This window comes from Carlito syrichta, unplaced genomic scaffold, assembly GCF_000164805.1.
Source record: "Carlito syrichta isolate Samal-C Ts95f unplaced genomic scaffold, Tarsius_syrichta-2.0.1 Scaffold314337, whole genome shotgun sequence".
NCBI classification, from domain to species: Eukaryota; Metazoa; Chordata; class Mammalia; order Primates; family Tarsiidae; genus Carlito; species Carlito syrichta.
The window spans coordinates 134,004-153,958 of record NW_007258433.1 but is presented as its reverse complement, the minus strand read 5'-3'; the positions used below and the strand labels follow the sequence as shown (position 1 = coordinate 153,958).

Below are 19,955 nucleotides of genomic sequence, written 5' to 3'. Positions count from 1 at the left end.
CTCCCTGCTGTCCCTCAAATACTCCCAGGATCCTGCAGCCTCGGGACTTTGCCCTTGGGGTTTCCTCTTCTTGGATGCTCTTCCCTCTTGGACCTGCCAGATCAACTCTCACCATCTGAACAAGGCCTGCCTCTAAAATTGGAACCCGCCCCCTGAAAAACACATATTTATCACAAAGGCACTCCCATCCCTGGTTTTCTTTCTTCTTAGCATTTACTGTCATTTAAATGTACACATTTCATATGTGTGGGTGCATTTTTAAAAAATGTGCATGCATTTCTAACTTTACCTTCGTCTCTCCAACCTCTTCTCTACTACACCCCCATTCATGAGGCATTTTGTATTTTCCTTAATTAGTGCATTCTTAGTACCTAGAATGGCACTTGGCACATAGTAGGGGCTGGATGATTTGCTGACTAAAACTATGGGTTAATTTTTCAAAGACAGCATGAAGGAGTTAATGAGTGCACCCCAGTCAATTGCTAGGGGCCACATTTGAAGTATTGATTTATCATCTTCATCACATCTCATTTTGGGGCTTTGCCTTGATGAAGCACTAAATCTGGATTTGTTTTCTATTTGAGAAATGGTGGGTCACAGAAAATACACAAGAGAATCCCCTCCACATTTTCCACTACACAGAGGCACAATGAGGAGGAAACATCACTGGCACTAACCACCTATGCGTGCAGACATGAGCTGAGTATTTATGCACTACAGAGCATAGTACCAGAAACAGTGAAAACACAAAGAGAAAGAGTTCCTAGAAGATTCTAATCAAATAAAGAAAACAAACACTTAAAAAGTCCTCTAGTCAAAATTACAACGAGAAAAATCAACCAAAATTTCATAGAATTCTAATAAAAATGACAGAATAAAACAATGTTAATTTTGAATAATACTATAAAACTGTAATTCTAAGTATTCTAATACAACAGAAGTAAAATAAAATAGTGTCTGGTTTCCAAGCATTTTCTACCCATTTTCTTCTTTCTTAGGTAGAAGCTTCACAGAAACTCACATAAATGTCAATTTATTTATTTTTTAATTAATTTTTTTTTTAGTTGGAGTCTCATTCCATCACCCAGGCTGGAGTGCAGTGGCACGCTCACTCTACTCAACCCACTGGGCTCTGGCGATCCTTCCACCTCAGCCTTCCAAGTAGACAGAACTACAGGTGCGAGCTATGATGCCTGGCTAATTTTTTACTTATGGTAGAGACGAGGTCTTGCTGAGTTGCCCGGGCTGGTCTCGAACCCGCAGGCTCAGGCAGTTCACTCACTTCGGTCTCCCAAAGTGCTGGGATTACAGGTTGAGCTACTGAGCCCGGCCTAAATGCCAATTTAGAAAATGAGATTAGGATGGCTAAATCCCACAATTTTCAATCGGCTCTCTTCCAAAATAAAGACCCATCAGTGTAGAAACTATTTATAAAGACAACGTTGTCTGAATTCAGGGAACAGTTACAAAGATTATAAACTTCCAAAGCGAAACAAAGGTATTATGTAACAAAAGATCTGTCACACAAAACAATTTGAATTAAACCTTACTATTTTACTTACTAAGAAAAGATGAACTATTATAAACAGTAAAATAAATGCTAAAATTTGCCACAAGTCAGGAGGCATGTGGATCTTCAAAGAATATAAGGAAAAATAAAATATAATTATATCTTATATTATTTCCATTTACCAATAGGAGAAATGCCAAAAAGATGACTATTACCATGAAAAAATAAACAAGTCTAACATTCATCTGATCACAGTAGGTTATGAATGATCTACCTATTTTTAAGGCATCTCTTCCTAAAACCATATTTTATTACACTTTAAAATTTTATAACCAGCCGGGCTCGGTGGCTCGGCCTGTAATCCCATGCCTTGGGAGGCTGAGGTGAGTGGATTGCCTGAGCCCGTGGGCTCGAGACCCGCCTGGGCAACTTGGTGAAACCTCATCTCTACAATAAATCAAAAATTAGCTGGGTGTGGTAGCACGTGCCTGTAGTTCCAGCTACTTGGAAGGCTGAGGTGGAAGGATCGCCGGAGCCCAGCAGGTCGAGGCTGCGGTGGCCGGGAGTGGCCACTGCACTCCAGTCTGGGCGACAAAGTGAGACAGCAACTCAAAAAAAAAAAAAAAAAAAATCTTATAACCTTCCATTATTATTGGAACACATAAGAGATTACGTAGGGTATTTTAAGTTACAGAAAACTGTTAGGCGCTCACATGGACTTTATGGGGAAATAAGCAGCAAATCACCGGTTAAATGTGAGGAGTAACTGGTTTATCTGGTACCCACCTTAAACATGGCATATGCTGTTAGTGCATTTCCACTCTGGGAATTTTTCAGGATGTTTACCACGCTGTCAGGTAACCCAATGAATTCTAGAAAAGGAACCACATTCACTCCTCTATGAAAAAACAAAAAGCAATTTATATATATTCAAATTTTAAGGATATTTTCAAAAATTATCTGAAAACACTAAAACCACTGTTTACTATGGTTTGTATTAATTAAATTTTGCTTAAAAGTTGATTCTGCATTATCAAACACTCTAATTTCACTCTAAGAGAACATCTTACTTGATGTACAATATGTAACCATGCATACAGACATCACAGTCATGCTATCTTACCACCCGCAATTTCTAGTTTGCTTCTGCACATGGGCATTCTAGTTAGTATGTTTAGAAAATAGAAGCATTTATTAGAGCAAAATTAATAGATTTAAATAAACTGTGAGAAAAGGATCAGAATCATTTGATCTTAGTTTCCTCAACCAAATATGCCAATTCCTTAGAATGCTCCAACTCAAATTTCAAGACCTAAGATTTTTACCTTTAAAATTATATGTAATATTACATTGTAAAAGCAAGGGGGATATTTTAACATCACTTATTGTGCTATTATGCAAAGAATAAATGGTTATATGGGTATGATGAAAATTTCAATTATTCTAAAAAGATGCTTCTAGTCTATTAACAGACTTAAAAGGCAGGTGAAGAAGTCATTACTATAATTTGCAACAAATTTTTGGAGGTAGGGAGAGAATCTAGAGAAAGTCTCTAACCTCAGCTGTTAAGCCCTGATTTTTTTTCCAGTTTCTTGGTTATTAACATTTTGTTACAATGGCTGTCACCCCTAACTCAGAACAAGAACATTCATAAACATAACACGACACATTCAGGAAATTTAACATACACAATAGTATATAGTTAATACAATATGTTATTTAATATATAATCTAGAATAAACTGTCCTAAATTGTCCAAGTATGTCCCTTATTGCTATTTTTTCTATTGCTCTAGTCTCCTTTTCTCTAAAAGTGCTCCCCAGCACCTTTTGTTTCCTTTGGAATTGCTAAATGTGAAGTGTTAATGAGGGTCTGATTTAAACAGAGTCATCTAGTTTGTCACTTTCTACTCTGAAATCCCTACAAATGTTTCAACAAATGTAGAAACCCACAAGGATAAAAAGCACATTCACCATCTGGATAAAGTGCAGTAAATATCAGTCAAGATTTTGCCTCAGAGTAGATCTGTGACTTTAGGGACTTGAGGCCCCAAACACAAGGCACCTAGACATAGGGACACCGCCATCACTGCTGAGCCACACACGACTGCAGAGGCCCGCTGGTCAGAAGACAGAAGGTCTCGGCAAGCTTTTGCCAGGTGGGAGAGGCAATGAAGCACAGTTTAAAAGAAAACCTATTAGCATTGCACAATTTAGAATTCCCTGAAATAAAGTATTTCAAAAGCTTGAGAACTTTATCAATGCGTTAATTAAATATAGAATGACATTTTGGTTCACCGTGCCTAGAAAGGCAGTAATGTGAGCTGTCAGAGTAACTAAGACAAACACTGGTCAGTAATGCAGTGTGATATGCCCATTCTTCCAGCCCCAAGCCATTTTCTCCCCTCTCTTTTATTAGTAAGTAGGCAACAAGCAAATAACAAAGAACTTTTTCCAGCTTAAAGAAAAAGAAAAAAGCTAACCTATAACTAGCTTCTTGTTAGTTGAATTGAAAACCTATATTTAATACAATTGACTTCAAATTTTACTATAAAGTTATCTCACAGTGAATCTGTTATTTGAACATATTCTAATTCCTTCTTCTTTCATCCATGAGTTCTATTTTCTTAAGCATTACTTATTTTTTGTTTTTTGAGACAGGGTTTCACTCTGTTGCCTAGGTTGGAGTGTAGTGGCACAATCACAGCTCACTGCAGCCTTGACCTCCTGGGCTCAAGTGATTCTCCCAAGTAGCTGGGACCAGAGGCATGCACCACCATGCCCAGCTAATTTTTCTGGGTTTTTTTTTTCTGGAGAGATGAGGTCTTCCTTTTGTTTCCCAAACTGGTCTCAAACTTTTGGCCTTGAGCTCCTGCCTCGGCCTCCCAAAGTGCTGGGATTACAGATACGAGCCATCACATGCAGCTTAAGCCTTAATTATGCTTAAATCTTCACTTAGACCAAATCCATTTTTAATTTTTGAAGTATTTAATAAAAATCTTAAGGAGGACTGCCCTGGGAAGCAATTCATCCTCCTAATATAAACTAGCTATGTGATGCCATGACAGAAGTGGCTCAGTGGTGACTGGGCTATATTCTCATGCTGACAAACAGGCCAAAACAAGTTGTAATGAGTAAGAGATATGATTTTAAAGTGGAGAGTCCTACCACAGAAGCATTATGCAGAAAGAGGGGGGAAGGATAAAACTAAGAAAGTTGCGTTTCACAGGGATGACAGACCATCAACCACAGCTGCCTTAGGTGCCAGACAGCACTATAAAAAAAAGCTTAAGTATGATTCATGTTATTTTGGGTCTGCTTTTTTAGTTATAGAACTCTTCTACCAAAGAAAACAAGGAAAAGGAAAAGGAAAAAAAGTATTCTTGTTAATAGCCCAAATGAGAATTCCATATTCAACTGATAAAAAACCTAGATTTCTCCTTCTAAAGCAAGGAGACTTGAATGCTTGTTAAGGGCAACTTAAGAAGGGCAGAGGAAACAAATAAGTATTCTTTATGTCGTCTTCTACAGCCTGTATCACTCAGTGACTCAAAAGAAACTTTAACAATTCAAAAAAGAAAATGTATTGTACAACAATCCCGTCATTAAACAGCAAGACTGAATGCCTACACAATTTTTTAAAATTCAAAATGATGTAATTTTATGTTCTGTCAAAAAACTAAGGACAGTTTTGAAGACTTCTATAGATATTAAACGTGTCTAGAAAATACTATTAATAAAAAAAGAAATAATTCCATTAAGTATATACATAAGAATCTTCTGCAAGGAAATGCACTTTTTTTTTTGAGTTGGAGTCTACTCTGTCGCCCAGGCTAGGGTACAGCGGCAAGCTCATGGCCACTGTAGCCTCGATCTGCTGGGCTCAGGTGATCCTTTCACCTCAGCCTTCCAAGTAGCTGGAACTACAGGCACGTGCCAGCATGCCTGGCTAATTTTTTGATTTATTGTAGAGATGAGGTCTTGCCAAGTTGTCCAGGCTGGTCTCGAACATGTGGGCTCAGGCAATCCTCTCATCTTGCCTCCCAAAGTGCTGGGATTATAGGCGTGAGCTACTGCGCCTGGCTTGAAATGTACAATTCTTAAAGAAAATGATACACAATGAAGAAGGATATAACTGATAAAAGATATGAAGAGAAATAGAACAGTGTCAATTACCCAAGGTGAAGAAAACCCACATTATTTTAGAAATTTTGTAAAGAAACCTAGGTAATCCTATGTTTCCAAAGAATAATTACAGTCTCCATTCCATCATCCTGAGACAGGCATTTTTAACTTAGTAGGTAATAAGCTTCTTCTAAGAGTGAGCTATATGCACAAAACCACCATATTTTATTATGGCCTTGGTATCAAGTCATTAAATACAACCAAGCATGAAAATGTCTTGACTTTGGAAAGTCTAAAATAATTCTAAACCCATTAGGAGATTTTACTGAAGTATCAAAGTCATTCACTTGCACTAGGCCCAGACACTAGTGTTCCTGTTCCTAAAGTAAAGAAAATAATTTCACTTAAAAGGAAGAAATCATATTTAACAAGAAAAATACATTTTAAAACTTTATGTTTCACGACACTGGGAAGCTACACCCACAAGATTCACTTCTCATCAGAACAACAGACCTTACCTTGACATGTTGTATGTGAATAATATCAAAGCATGAATCTACAACTGATGCATTTTTCTGTCTCCAACAGAGAGTAGCTAGACTTTGGCAAAAATGTCTTCTGAATTTCCCACCAAAACCGTATTTGTGGCAAAATAAATCATTTTACATTTATGAAAATTCTGAGAAATATCTAATTATGGAGTCAAGATGCTGTCAAATTTCTGGAATTTGGTATTTCATTTCTGTGCTCTCCTGAATATTGGATGAAATCAAGCACAGTGATGAGGAACATGTGATTGTACTTTGAGATCAGACAAATCTGAGTCTTTAGCATAGGCTCCACAGCTCTTACCAGCTGAGTTATTCTGGAAAAAGTTAAATGATTTTTACTTCTCCTTGCCTATCTGCTTTCTCATTCATAAAATGGGTATGACTGCACAACCTGTTTGATACAGTTGCTGTAAGGATTAAATGACATAGTTAAAAACTTTAATAAGACACTTGCTGTACACAGTAAACCAACGTCAGCTATTACTAAAATAAAGTAGTTATTCTTTATCAATAAAATACACCAAGGTACTTAAAAATCTATTTAAGGCTATCCTTAACACAATTAAGAAGACTGACATTTTGATAAGACATGGAAAGGCATTTAACCAAGCAAAAACTTACTTTAAGGCTGCATAGTAAAATGTTCCAAACCAAACACCAGAAGTTATTAGATGCACTGGAATCAAAACTTTTCCATATTGTCTAAATGTCTTCTTAAAACGTTGATAAAGACTAATAGATTTGTCTTGTAAAGGATCAGGCTCTTCCTTTTTTCCTGGAGACCCCTGGGTTGTGGCATTGGACGAAAAAATCCTCTTGGATAAAACATCTTTCTTCCATCGCCTATGGCGAAGGACTCCTGGTTGGGGCAGATGAGCATCTGATGGCTTCCTTTCCTTTGCAACACACTGAGCAGCAGTTAAGTGCAACCACTGTTTTTGAGGGCTTTGTCCCAAAATCACCTTGGATACAGCATTACAAAAAAGTAAAGGTGCCTTTATACTTTGACAGTGTCCAAAAAGACCAGCTTTATGTGGTTCTAAGCACGTCCTTTGTGCCAGTCGAGATACAGTCTGTGGTACGTTCCATTGCATTTTGAAGAAAGGTGATAGAGTTCAGCTTCTAAAGAGACTAATTTTAAAAAATTAGATAATACATAAAATGTTTCCATTTTAAATTAATCTACTTAAAAATCAATCATTTAATCAATCATAATTCCATACAATTCCCTTTTAGACTCCAAGCCCAAATCCACTAGTAAAATGAGGACTACTTCACAAGGTTGTTACTGGGAATTGTATCACAGAAGTGTCCATTATTATTACAAATGTTAAGATCTGATGAATGGTTGGTACCAGTATCATCTACAATAATACTGTTAGACTAAGTTATAAATCACGTATGTTACTGAATGGTGAGAAGAGACAGTCTGGTATTTACCTTCTTTGTCCCCCATATCAAGGGTAGAGAGAAGAAAAAGTGCACAGTGATGTCTTATTATTTGATTTGCATCAGTATGGAGTTAAGAAGTACACGATACTGGAACCAGGCACAGTGGCTCACGCCTGTAATTCCAGCACTTTGGTGGTGGAGGCAAGAGGATTACCAGAGCTCAAGGGTTCAAGATCAGCCTGGGCAACATAGCGAAATCTCATCTCTACAAAAAATTTTTAAAAATTAGCCGGGAGTGGTGGTATGTGCCTGTAGTTCCAGCTACTTGGAAGGCTGAGGCAGAAGGATCACCGAAGCCCAGCAGGTCGAGGCTGAAGTAGCTGTGAGCGTGACACTGCACTCCAGTGGCAACAGAGCGAGACTCTGACTCAAAAACAAAAAAAGAATTACAAGATACTGGGTGCAGCAGCTTGTGCCTATAGTTTCAGCTATTTGGGAGGCTGAAGTGCGTCCGTGAATAGCCACTGCACTCCAAGATTAGAGACTTTTCTAGGTAATTGCTTAGCCTCTCTAGACAAAGGTTTCTCCAGAGTTAGGAATAATTATAGTAACCCTTACTATATAGTACATTAGTCCCCTTCCCGCAACATCAGGTGGTATCCACATGATCCCATATCCCCACCCCAGGTACCTTACTAACATGTTGAGAGTAGAGATCTTAGTTTGTTAATTGCGTACTAAGAGTCAGTGAGATTTGAACTAGAGCCTCAATAAATAGATATTCCATTTTACATAAATATTCATTATCTGGGGCGCAAAGTTGACTGAGGGAACAGAAACTGTCATCATATAAAAACATCTATTAATGAGCTGACCACCTATAAAATTAATCCCCCGACTCACTCCTCCTAATAATTAACATCAGCTCCTGTAAGGCTCTCACAGATAATCCAACAACAAAACGCAAATAAGTTGCTAAGGGAACCTGCAAATCCTGCAGAATTAATAAGCTCTCAAGAAGCCTTTAAAAAAGTGATACAGGGTCGGGCACGGTGGCTCAAGCCTGTAATTCCAGGACTTTGGGAGGTTGAGGTGAGAGAACTGCCTGAGCCTGCAGGTTCGAGACCAGCCTGGGCAACATGGTGAGATCTCGTCTCTACAATAAAAATTTTTAAAAAAATTAGCGGGGCATGGTAATGCATGTCTATAGTTCCAGCTACTTGGAAGGCTGAGATGGAAGGATCATCTGAACATAGCAGGTTGGCACTGGGTTGGCCGTGAGTGTGCCACTGCACTCTAGCCTGGATAACAAAGTGAGACCCTAACTCAAAAAAAAAAAAAAAAAAAGTGATACAGGAGATTAATTTCAGACAAAGTTGACTTCAGAAATTCTTTGATTATTAGTGATAAAGAGGGGTATTTCATAATAACATGATAATAAAAAGAAGGCATGTATATGCCTAACAAGAAAAGATAAAAAATAAATGAGGTAAAAAATGACCTGAAAGGAGAAATCCACAAATCTGTATTATATGTAGTTAGGGACTAACAACATCTCTCTAAGTCGCTGATAGACTCAGTAGGCAAAAAGTCAGTAGGGATACAGTGAAAAAACAATATTAATCAGCTTGAATTAATTGACATTTATAGGCTATTTCATTCAACAGCAGAATATATATTCTACTCAAGTTTACATGGAACACTCAACATCACATTCTGTTATTTTTGTGAAGCACTAAGAATTCCTGCCAAACAACTTTGTATCAATCCACTCCTTGTCCTCCTTTTTTTTGCCTTCAAAAATTCACTTGTGTCTGCTGTTAACGGTAAGGTAGAGTCAGGGCAACTTGAATTAAACTCTCTGCTTACATTAATTTTGCCTCAGCTACTTCCTTGTAGGCGGACACATTCAAATTTGATAACTTAGATGAAATGGACCAAGTCTTCAAAAGACACAAACTACCAAAACTCACAAAAGGGAAATAAAAGATCTGAATAACCATGTATTTATTAAGGAAATAGAATCAATAATTAATAGCCTTTAAAAAAAAAAAAAGGAAGGCACCAGGCTCAGAAGATTTCACTAGTGAATTCTACCAATCATTTAAGGAAGAAATAATACCAATTTTCTAGAATCTCTTCCAGAAAATGAAGGCAGACAGAAATCTTCCTAATTTATTCTAAGAATTAGCCTAATACCAAAACCAGCTAAAGATAATCCATGAAAAAAAAACTACAGACCGGTGCGGTGGCTCACGCCTATAATCCCAGCACTTTAGGAGGCCAAGGTGAGAGAATTGTCTGAGCCCATGGGTTCGAGACCAGCCTAGGCAATTCGGTGAGACCTCGTCTCTACAATAAATTAGCCAGGCATGGTGGCATGTGCCTGAAGTTCCAATACTTGGAATGCTGAGGCAGAAGGATCGCCTGAGCCCTGTAGGTCAAGGCTGAGGTAGCCATGAGCATGCCACTGCAATACAGCCTGGGCAACAGAGTAAGACTCCAACTCAAATATATGCAAGTCAAATCCAACTAAAAACTAAAAACACCCTGAGCAAATGGGATTTAATTCAAACAAGGAAGGGTAGTTCAACATTTAAGAATTAATTAATGTAACCCACTATGTCAACAGGCTAAAAAACAAAACAAAACATATGATCAAATGAATTGATGGTACAAAAGTATGACAAAATTCAATGCCCATTTATGATTTTAAAAAGAAACTTCTCAGCAAACCAGGAGTTCTTCAAACTGATTCAGAGGATCTACAACAAACTTATAGACAAACTCATGCATAATGATGAGACTGAACACCTTCTCCCTTAGATTGGGAACAAGACAAAAATGACAGACATATCTCACTACAGCTATTTAGCACCTCTTAATTAGATAATAAGGCTAACAAAATATGTATGCGATCACTTGAGGAAAACTACAAAACTGAAATAAATGAAAAGTATAAATAAATGGGAAGCCCATGTTTATGGAAAGACTCACTATTAAGGTTTTAGCAATATGATCTATATTCAACATTAAAATCCCAATCAAAATCCTAGCAAACCATTCCTTATATGTCAACAACCTGATTCTAAAGTTCACATGGGGATACACTTAAGCCCAGACTTCTTTGCTATTATACAATGCATCTATGTAATAAAAAACCATTTGTACCCACTAAAGCTGAAATAAAAACAAAAAAGAACAATACCACATTTATAAGAAAAGTCAAAATACTTAGAATAGTAAACAAAATACTGAAGAACTGAGATTAAAATTTGTTGTAGACAGACACTACCAGATTTTAAGACTTACTATAAAGCTGTAGTAATCTACATAGTGTAGTGCCAAAAAGAAAAGACACACAGATCTTTGACAAAGGAGCAAGACAATTCAATGGAGAAAGGATGATCTTTTCAACAATAATGCTGGAACAACTAGACATCCATATGCAAAAAGAAAAAAGTGAATACAGATACAGACGTTCTATCTTTCACAAAATTTAACTCAAAATGGTTAACATACCTAAATGTAAACTACAAAACTATAAAATTTCTAAAAGAAAATCCAAGTGACCCTGGCTTTGGCAAGACTATTTATATATACCATCAAAAGCAAAATCCATGAACCAAAAACTGGTAAGTTGAACTTCACTAAAAATACAAACAGGTTGGGTACAGTCACATCTATAATCCCAGCACTTAGGGATGCCATGGAGAGAGAACTGCTTGAACCCAGGAGTTTGAGACCAGCCTGGGCAACATAGTGAGACCTCATTTCTGCAAAAAATTAACCAGGAATAGTGGCGTGTACTTGTAGTCCCAGTTACTTGGGAGGCTGAGGCAAAAGGATTGCCTGAGCACAGGAGGTCAAGGTTGCAGTGAACCGTGATCATGCCACTGCACACCACCAGCCTGGGAGACAGGGTGAGACTCTGACTCAAAAAAAGAAAAGAAAAAAAAAACTACTCTGTGGAAGATACTGCTAAGAATTAATAACAAGTCACTAACAGGAGATAATATTTTATATGATAAAGGTCTTGCATCCAATACAGTCATGTACCACATAACTACAGTTTCAGTTAATGACAGACTGCAAATTTGAGGATATTGTAAGATAACAGCTGAAAGATTTCTATTGCTTAGTGATATCCTTACACAATGCATTATTAAAGTGTTTGTGATTCTGGTGTAAACAAACCTACTGTGCCGCTAGTTATATAAAAGTCTAGCAATACAATTTTGTACAATACATCATACATGATAAATGACTATGTTACTGGTTCATGTATTTACTATACTATGTATTGTTATTTTAGAGTATATTCTTTCTATTTGCTAAAAAAAAAAAAAAAGAAGAAGAAGAAGAAGAAGTTGGCTGGGTGCAGTGGCTCATGTCTATAATCCTAGCACTTAGGGAGGCCTTAGGAGGACTGCTTGAACTCAGGAGTTGGAGACCAGCCTGGGCAAAACAGTGAGACCTTGCCTCTACAAAAAAAATCAAAAATTAAGCCAGACATGTGGCACGTGCCTATAATCTCAGCTACGCAGGAGGCTGAAGTGGAAGGACCTCCTGTCACCTGGGTTGGAGTATAGCAGCACACTTACGGCCACCACAGCCTAGACTTGCTGGGTTCAGGTGATCCTTCCGCCTCAGCCTTCCAAGTAGCTGAAACTACAGGTGCATGCTACCATACCTGGCTAATTTTTAAAATTTATTGTAGAGATAAGGTCTCGCCAAGTTGCCCAGGCTGGTCACGAACCCCTGGACTCAGGCAATCCGCTCACCTCTACCTCCCAAAGTGCTGGGATTACAGACATGAGTCACCTCACTTGACCTAAAATAAATTTTTAACAGAAAAAAAAGTGTATAAAGATATGTAGAAAGAAAACATTTTTGCACAGCTGTAAACAATGTGTGTTTTAAGCTAAATGTTATTACAAAAGAGTCAAAAAGTTTAAAAAAAAAAGTTTATTGCTGTAAGTTAATTTATTACTGTGGACTTTTTTTTAAAATGTAGGATAGCCTAGGTGTACAGCGTTTATAAAGTCTACAGTAGTGTACAGCAACATTCTGGGCCTTCACATTCACTCACTGACTCACCCAGAGCAACTCCCAGTCCTGCAAGCTCCATTCACTGTAAGTACTCTACACAGGCATATATTAAAAAAAAATATTTTATACAGTATTTTTACTGTATCTTTTCTATATTTCGATATCTTTAGATACACAAATACCTGCCATTGTGTTACAATTGCTTACCAAATTCAGTATTATAACATGTTGTATAGATTTTAGCTTAGGAGTAATAGGCTATACCATCTAGGTTTGTTTAAATACATTCTCTGATATTCACACAATGACAAAATTACCTAATATGAATTTTTCTGAACATATCCTTGTTATGAAGCAACACATGACTGTATACAAAGAACTCTCAAAACTCAACAATAACCAGCCAGGTGCAGGTGCTCATGCCTGTGATCCTAGCACTTTGGAAGGCCAAGACAGGAACCCAGAAGTTCAAGGCTGCAGTGAGCTATGACTGTGACTGTGCCACTATACTCCAGCCTGGGCAACAGAGCAAGACTCTGTCTCTAAACAAAACAAAAAAACTGTAACAAAAAAGAAAATAACCCAATTACAAAATAGGATAAAGATGTAAACAGACACCTCACTAAGTAAGATACGGGAGGCGAATAAACATATGAAAAGATGCTAGTGAACTGCACATTTTAAAAAGTGAGACATCACTACACATCTATTAGAATTGCTGGAATCCAAAATACCGGCAACACCAAATGTTGATGAGCATATGGAGCAACAGGAACTGTACCATTCATTACTGGCAGGAATGTGGGAATGCAAGATACACCTCTGGAAGAGTTTCTTAGAAAGACAAATATGCTCTTACCGTACAACCCAACAATCATGTCCCTAGGTATTTACCCAAATGAACTGAAAATTTATGTCTACATAAACACCTACCTGCACATGGATGCTTAAAGCAGCTTGATTCACAATTGCCAAAACTTAGAAGCAACCACAATGTCCTCCCAATAGGTGAATGGAATACAGACAGAATATTATTCGGAGATTAAAAAAATGAACTATTAAGCCATGAAAAGACATGGAGGAATCTTAATCTATACTGCTAAGTCAAAGAAGCAAGCTGATGAGGTTATTCTGGAAAAGATTATTCTGTTTCTCTGTACTCATACACAACACTTTTGACAATGATAAAAGTAATTTTCTCCCACCATACTCTCAAGACACAGCATACTTCTACGACCAAACACTGGTCCCCACACACCCAGCGACTCAACACCAATTGGCTGCCCTATAATTCAATTCAACTTTGATCCGATCAAGAGATAGTGTCAGATCACATAGGTTAAGGGCTCAGTTCCATAAGATTGCCTCCACCTCAGAAGAGTATCACAATTCCCATACTTGTGACCTGTGCTTTTGACAGACTGGCTATAAATTGGGGGTATACAAGACGTCCCTCCTAGTGTTTGATAACTGGCTAGAAAAGCTCACAAAACTAGGAAACCACCTTACTTAACGTTTATTGGTTTAATATAAAGGTACAGATGGTTAAACGAAGAGGTGAGGTAGGGAAAGATCCAGAGCATAGAAGTTTCTGTTCCCAATGGAGTTGTGTGCACCACATGGATACACTCGCTAACACAGAAACTCATCAAATCTCTCTTTCAAGAGCTTTTAATGAAGCTTAATCTCCAGCTTTAGTGCCCCCACTCTTTCCTGAGATTGGAATGGAAAGTTCCAACCCTCTAATCTTCTAATCACTTGGCCTTTCTGATAAGCAGGCCACACTCTAAGTCATCTCTTTAGCATAAACACAAGTGTGATTCAGAAGCCTTGCTATGAATAACAAAGACACTCCCATCACTTAGGAAATAGCACAGGTTTAGAAACTCTGTGCAAAAACCAAATACTATTAACACAAGATGCTCCTATCACTTTATCACTCAGAAAATTACAAAGGACTTAGAAATGCTGTGCCAGAAACCTGAGATGAAAATAAAAATATGTATTTCTTATTATACAGTTATATGCTATATGATCCCAACTATATTACATTCTGGAAAAGGCAGAACTATAGAGAGAGCAAAAAGATCATGTCAGCGGGGCATGGTGCTTTTGACCTGTGATTGCAGCGGGGCATGCCTGCAATCCCAGCACTTTCGGAGGCCAAGGCGAGAGGACTGACTGAGCTCAGGGGTTCAAAACCATCCTGGGCAACTTGACAAGACCTTGTCTTTATAATAAATTTAAAAATTAATCAGGTGTGGTGGCACACGGCTGTAGTTCCAGCTCCTTGGAATGCTGAGGCGGAAGGACTGCCTGAGCCCAGCAGGTCTAGGTTGCTGTGGCTGTGAGTGTGCCACTGCACTCCAGCCTGGGTGACAGAGTGAGGCTCTGACCCAAAATAAATAAATACATAAAGATCATGTCAAAAGATGGTTGCCAGAGGCTGTAGCGTGGTGAAGAAGGAATGAATGGGTGGTGCACAGGGCACTTTCAGGGTGGTGAAGTTATTCTGTATGATCCTAGAATGGCAGATACATGCATTTGCCAAAACTCAAAGAACTGTGCAAAGAGTGAACCCTAATGCAAACTGTGAACTTCAATTGATAATGTATCAATACTGATTTATTAACTACAACAAATGTATATACTAATGTCAGATGTTAATAGGGAAAACTGTGTAGGTCAGAGGTACGTATATGGGAACACTACCATCTCAGCTCAACGTGTCTGTAAACCTAAAACTTTTCTAAAAAACAAAGTCTATTATTATTTTTTTCAAAGTGCACTGTAGCCTTGCCAAATACAACTGATAATAGCGTTAAATTAAGTTTAGCCTAAAGCTTTCTCCATACATAGTGAACTACAATCTGACTGCATATACAAACAAGATGTAACCTACTCTTTTAACAAGTGTCAGACAATCACAGTAGCCAACTGTTAAAACTATGTTCAAATACAGAAAAGGCTGAGCTGTAGCCAATTCAGCTGTTTCTGTACCTCACTTCCATTTCTGAAACTCACTTTCCTATTTCTGTCCATAAATGTTACCTAATCATGTGGCACCCCTGAGTCTCTCTGAACCTGTTCAGGTTCTGGGGCTGCTCGATTCACAAATCATTCTTTGCTCAAGTAAACTTGGCTAAATTTAGTTTGTTTAAGGTTTTTGTTTTAACTATAGTATAGTCTTACCCCGAAATACAGCTGTGAGGAAGGGATAAATGCAGAACTCATCAGGTTGAAACAGAATAAAAGGAGTAAGTGACATAAAGAATCCCCTCCAGTTGTACAAGCTCTCTCTGTATCACCAAATAGAAGGCAATTCAAATTTTCTTCTTTCAACATATTAAGAATATCTTAAGGCTTATTTCTTTCCATTTTTCTTCATCACACCTCAACGGCTGTTATAAATCAAATTTAGTTTGCCACTTAGAAAAAAGAAAAAGCATGCAAGTTTGTTTAGAGTACTTCCTGGGTTCTTAGTTTCTTGCTCAGTAGTGTGTGTGATGGCTCCAATTTAATTTATACTACATAATCCATCTCCTTCAACCTAGTCTGCTTCTGGAGCTTTCTCATATGCCAGAACTGAGTCACATAAATAAATTGTGTCAAGCATGGAGCCACTGTTAAATTCTTAATCTTCAGAAAAGGTTAAATTATGCCCCCTAGTGAATTCCTATGGAAGTTCATTAATAATTCATTGATTTCCAGGGCAGTCTTAAATGTTGTGTATCACTTTTTTAAAAAAATGATTTTTCTAAAATTACTGGAGACATATATTCATTTACACAGATATTCACATATATATCTCTTTTCAGAGGATCTATGTTTCTTAAGGCAAGCCAGGGCATTCTGTGATGGTAGCATGGGTCCAGTAGTTCTCATCTACCCTGTTCCTTTTAAGCTATGGCACTTGCTGTTTCACTGCAATGAGAAGAATGGAAACTCCACTATTAGAAAGACCTGAGCACTAACCCTTTTTTACCCATTTCCCTCAACCCTAAAATGGGGTTAACTACTCGTTTATCACATGGTATTTATAATGGTTATATGATACAAAGTATGTGAAGTGTCTAGCACTGACTATGCCATACCAATAATTGTTAGTTTCGGTTCTTTTCTTCATCTTCTCACCTATTGACTGGTCAAACCAAGATCATATTCTTACTTTGCCTAAACTTTTGCCATTATTCCACCTGGGTGACCCAAGCAAAATCTGAGTGAAAAGTGAAAAAACTTTGTTTTCTCTTTCTACTGTTATGTGTAGGGGTTTTCCTTACAATGTGTAGGAGTTTTCCTTACACACCAAGTAATCTCCAGAGGACACCAACTGGATGTCCTATAATTCAATTCTGATACTATCTAACTTGAGTCATAGTCAGATCCCACAGGTGAAGAGCTCAGTCCCACAAGACAACTCCCCACTTCAGATGCAAATCACAAGCAGTGGACTGTCACCTACATTTCTGAACAACTGGCTATAAATCAGAGTTTTCACATTGGATTTAATTTAATTTGATAAATTCTTCCTTGGTGAAATTACTCTCTCAGGATTAACAAGAATTACAAGCCAGGCTTTAGGCAGTAGTAAAGCATTGACCAGGGTCCACTGGTGCACTTAATCCAATTCCCTGCAGCTGCTAACTAACTGACAGTCACATGGCACACTGACTACCTGCTCCTCCATTGTTCCCATAGATGGAATCTCTGACACCGACACTTTTTTTTTAGGTAAGAAAGTAGAATTTATTGAGAAGACAGAAAAACTTCCACAGTGGAAGAGGACCCAAGAGGGTTGCCCCTGAAACTTTTAACACAATAATTGCTTACGGCATTTTTCAGATCCTGAATTCCAGAATGGTTGATGCCAACCGGTCTTAAGACTCCCATCAAGGCTCCAACTCAGAAATGCATTTTATCCTCTCTCTATCCTATGACTTCACTCCTCACTTTTCAACCAATCAATGACCCCCATACTTTAAGCCATCAGCTGCCCAGACACCTTAAAAACTCCTCAAACCTTTAAAGGAGTCAGATTTAAGGATCACTCTCAGCTCATTTGGCTGTCCTACAATTAACCATTGTCTCTGCTGCAACTCCCACTGTTTTTGTCTGTTACCGCACAATGGGCAGTTGAACCTAGTGGTCCTATAACATTAGGTTTGATTAGTTTGAAGGTTCACAAAATTCAGGGACATTCTTGTGTTTAATGGATTATTATGAAATATATGCAAGGCCAGGCTCTGTGGCTCAATCTGTAATCCCAGCACTTTGGGAGGCAGAGGCGAGTGGATTGCCTGAGCCTGCAGGTTCGAGACTCGCCTGGGCAACTTGGGCAAGACATCGCCTCTATAATAAATCAAAAATTAGCTGGGCATGGTAACGCGCCTGTAGTTGTGGCTACTTGGAAGGCTGAGGCGGAAGGATCGCTGGAGCCCAGCAGGTTGAGACTGCGGCAGGGAGCGTGCCACTGCACTCCAGACTGGGCGACAGAGTGAGACTCCAACTCAAAAAAACAAAAAGGAAACAAAATACATGTAGATGGATGACATGCAGAGAGTAACGTCTGGCATTTTTATGCCCTCTCTAGGTGTACTACACTCATAGTAGTACCTCAATGTGTTCAGCAACCAGGAAATTCATCAACTATTTGGTACAAGAGTATTTAGATATTACTCTTGAGCCCTCACTTGTCCTGGAGGTTGGTGGGTAGGGTTCAAAGTTCCAGCACTCTAATCCTTTAATAATTCTAGTGAGTAGGCCTATCCTCAGGCTATCTAGAGGCCCCACCCAAAGTCATCTTATTAGCATAACCTTGGGTATTAAGAAGCTCACTGTGAATAACAAAAGACACTCCTATGTCTTGGAAAGTTGCCAAGAGTTTAGGAGCTCTGAGATGGGGGGAGAGGTGACAAGACCAAATATTTATCATATTACACGATGCCTAGCTTCTTCAGCAATTCTTTCCACTGGTCATGCCCTGACAGGAAAGAAAACACAAATCAAGCTTAACTTTCTCTTTTGCATAGTGAATTTGGCGAACCAAGATTCTATTTTCTTTCACAACTTGGAAATCGTTTGAAACTGCTCCAGAGCTAAAATCCTGGAAACTAAGCTGTCCCACTCCAGGTCTCCAGCCTCTACTCCCTTACCCTCACTATAGCCCACCCCTGGTGCCTTGCCCCACCCAGTTCAAATCTAACAGTTCTTGTTTTCACTCTCAAGTCTTTATCCAGCCTAGATTCTACAGTACATGACTTGAATTTCTACCTTATCCTTCAAAATCCAACCTTTAGTCTGATTATTTGTTTGCTCAAAATGACATCTCACTATCCGAGCACTGCTAACAAAAACCATACTACAAGTAAACTGATGCCAGCATACATTGATAGTGCATCACCTCATCTTAGAAAGACTCTGAATGTTGTGTGATAGTCCGTGTCGGTTTTAATCAGTCTCCTTTAACATTCTCCTCAGGGACTATTTGACACCTTTCCCAATTTCTTCAAGATTCTTATGCCTTACTTTCAGCGGACAATAAATATAGCATATAAGTAAGACTGTAATCAAGCACCTCAGTCTTAAGATGTATTTTAAAGATTTTTCTCCTCTCTCTTTCTTAAACTGTAGCCTTGAAACATGTTTTAGAAACTTCTTTTCTCCTCTTATCTAACACTTCCTTGTACCATGCTTATTTAACCTTATGCTTGCTTAGAAATTCCAGGAGCTAATCTTAAAACAACCTGACTGCAAGATCCTCCTGCTTGAAAGGAGTTACCAGACGGTTGATCCATAACCTGACTGCAGCTGAAATAACACCAAGAACTCCAGGAGGACCACCACCCAACATAAGCCATCAGAACAAGGCACAGCCTGCACCACATCAGCATGTATTCCACATTAAGTTTCCCTTTTAAAATACTTGCACCCAGCCTAAAAATCTGAAATGGTCTGTTTGGGGTGTAAACCTGGCCACATCGCTTATCTGCCAGCTTCTGGACAGCTAACAAAATATTTCAAATCTGTAAAATATTTAAGGTTTAGCTTGAGCCAAATGATGAGTGACCTAGGCCCGTGGCACTGTCCCAAGAGGTCCTGTGAACATGTGCCCCAGTGGTTGAACTGCAGCTTGGTTACAAACATCTTAGGAAGACAGAAGTTACAAAAAACCATGAATCAATACACATGAGGTTTACACTGGTTTAGCCTAAGATGGTGGGACATCTCCAACTGGGGGCCTGCAGGTCACAGGTAGATTCTGATTTGCTCTAAGGAGTTTTTAAACCAGTAAGTGAAATGCCACTGTTGAGATAAGAGGCATTGAGA

At 38.4% G+C, this 19,955-nt stretch overlaps 1 protein-coding gene across 1 annotated transcript in view; it reads right to left on the bottom strand.

Moving 5' to 3' along the window:
- The window catches only part of FAM210A (family with sequence similarity 210 member A), a 41,420-nt gene that overhangs the window by 4,257 nt on the left and 17,208 nt on the right, over positions 1–19,955 (bottom strand). Inside the window, exons 2-3 of the mRNA XM_008071471.2 lie at positions 6,807–7,307; positions 2,297–2,408 (exon numbers count right to left, since the gene is read on the bottom strand). Of these exons, the coding sequence (XP_008069662.1) occupies positions 2,297–2,408; positions 6,807–7,279 (585 nt within the window). The 5' untranslated portion in view covers positions 7,280–7,307. The remainder of the gene's footprint in view (positions 1–2,296; positions 2,409–6,806; positions 7,308–19,955) is intronic.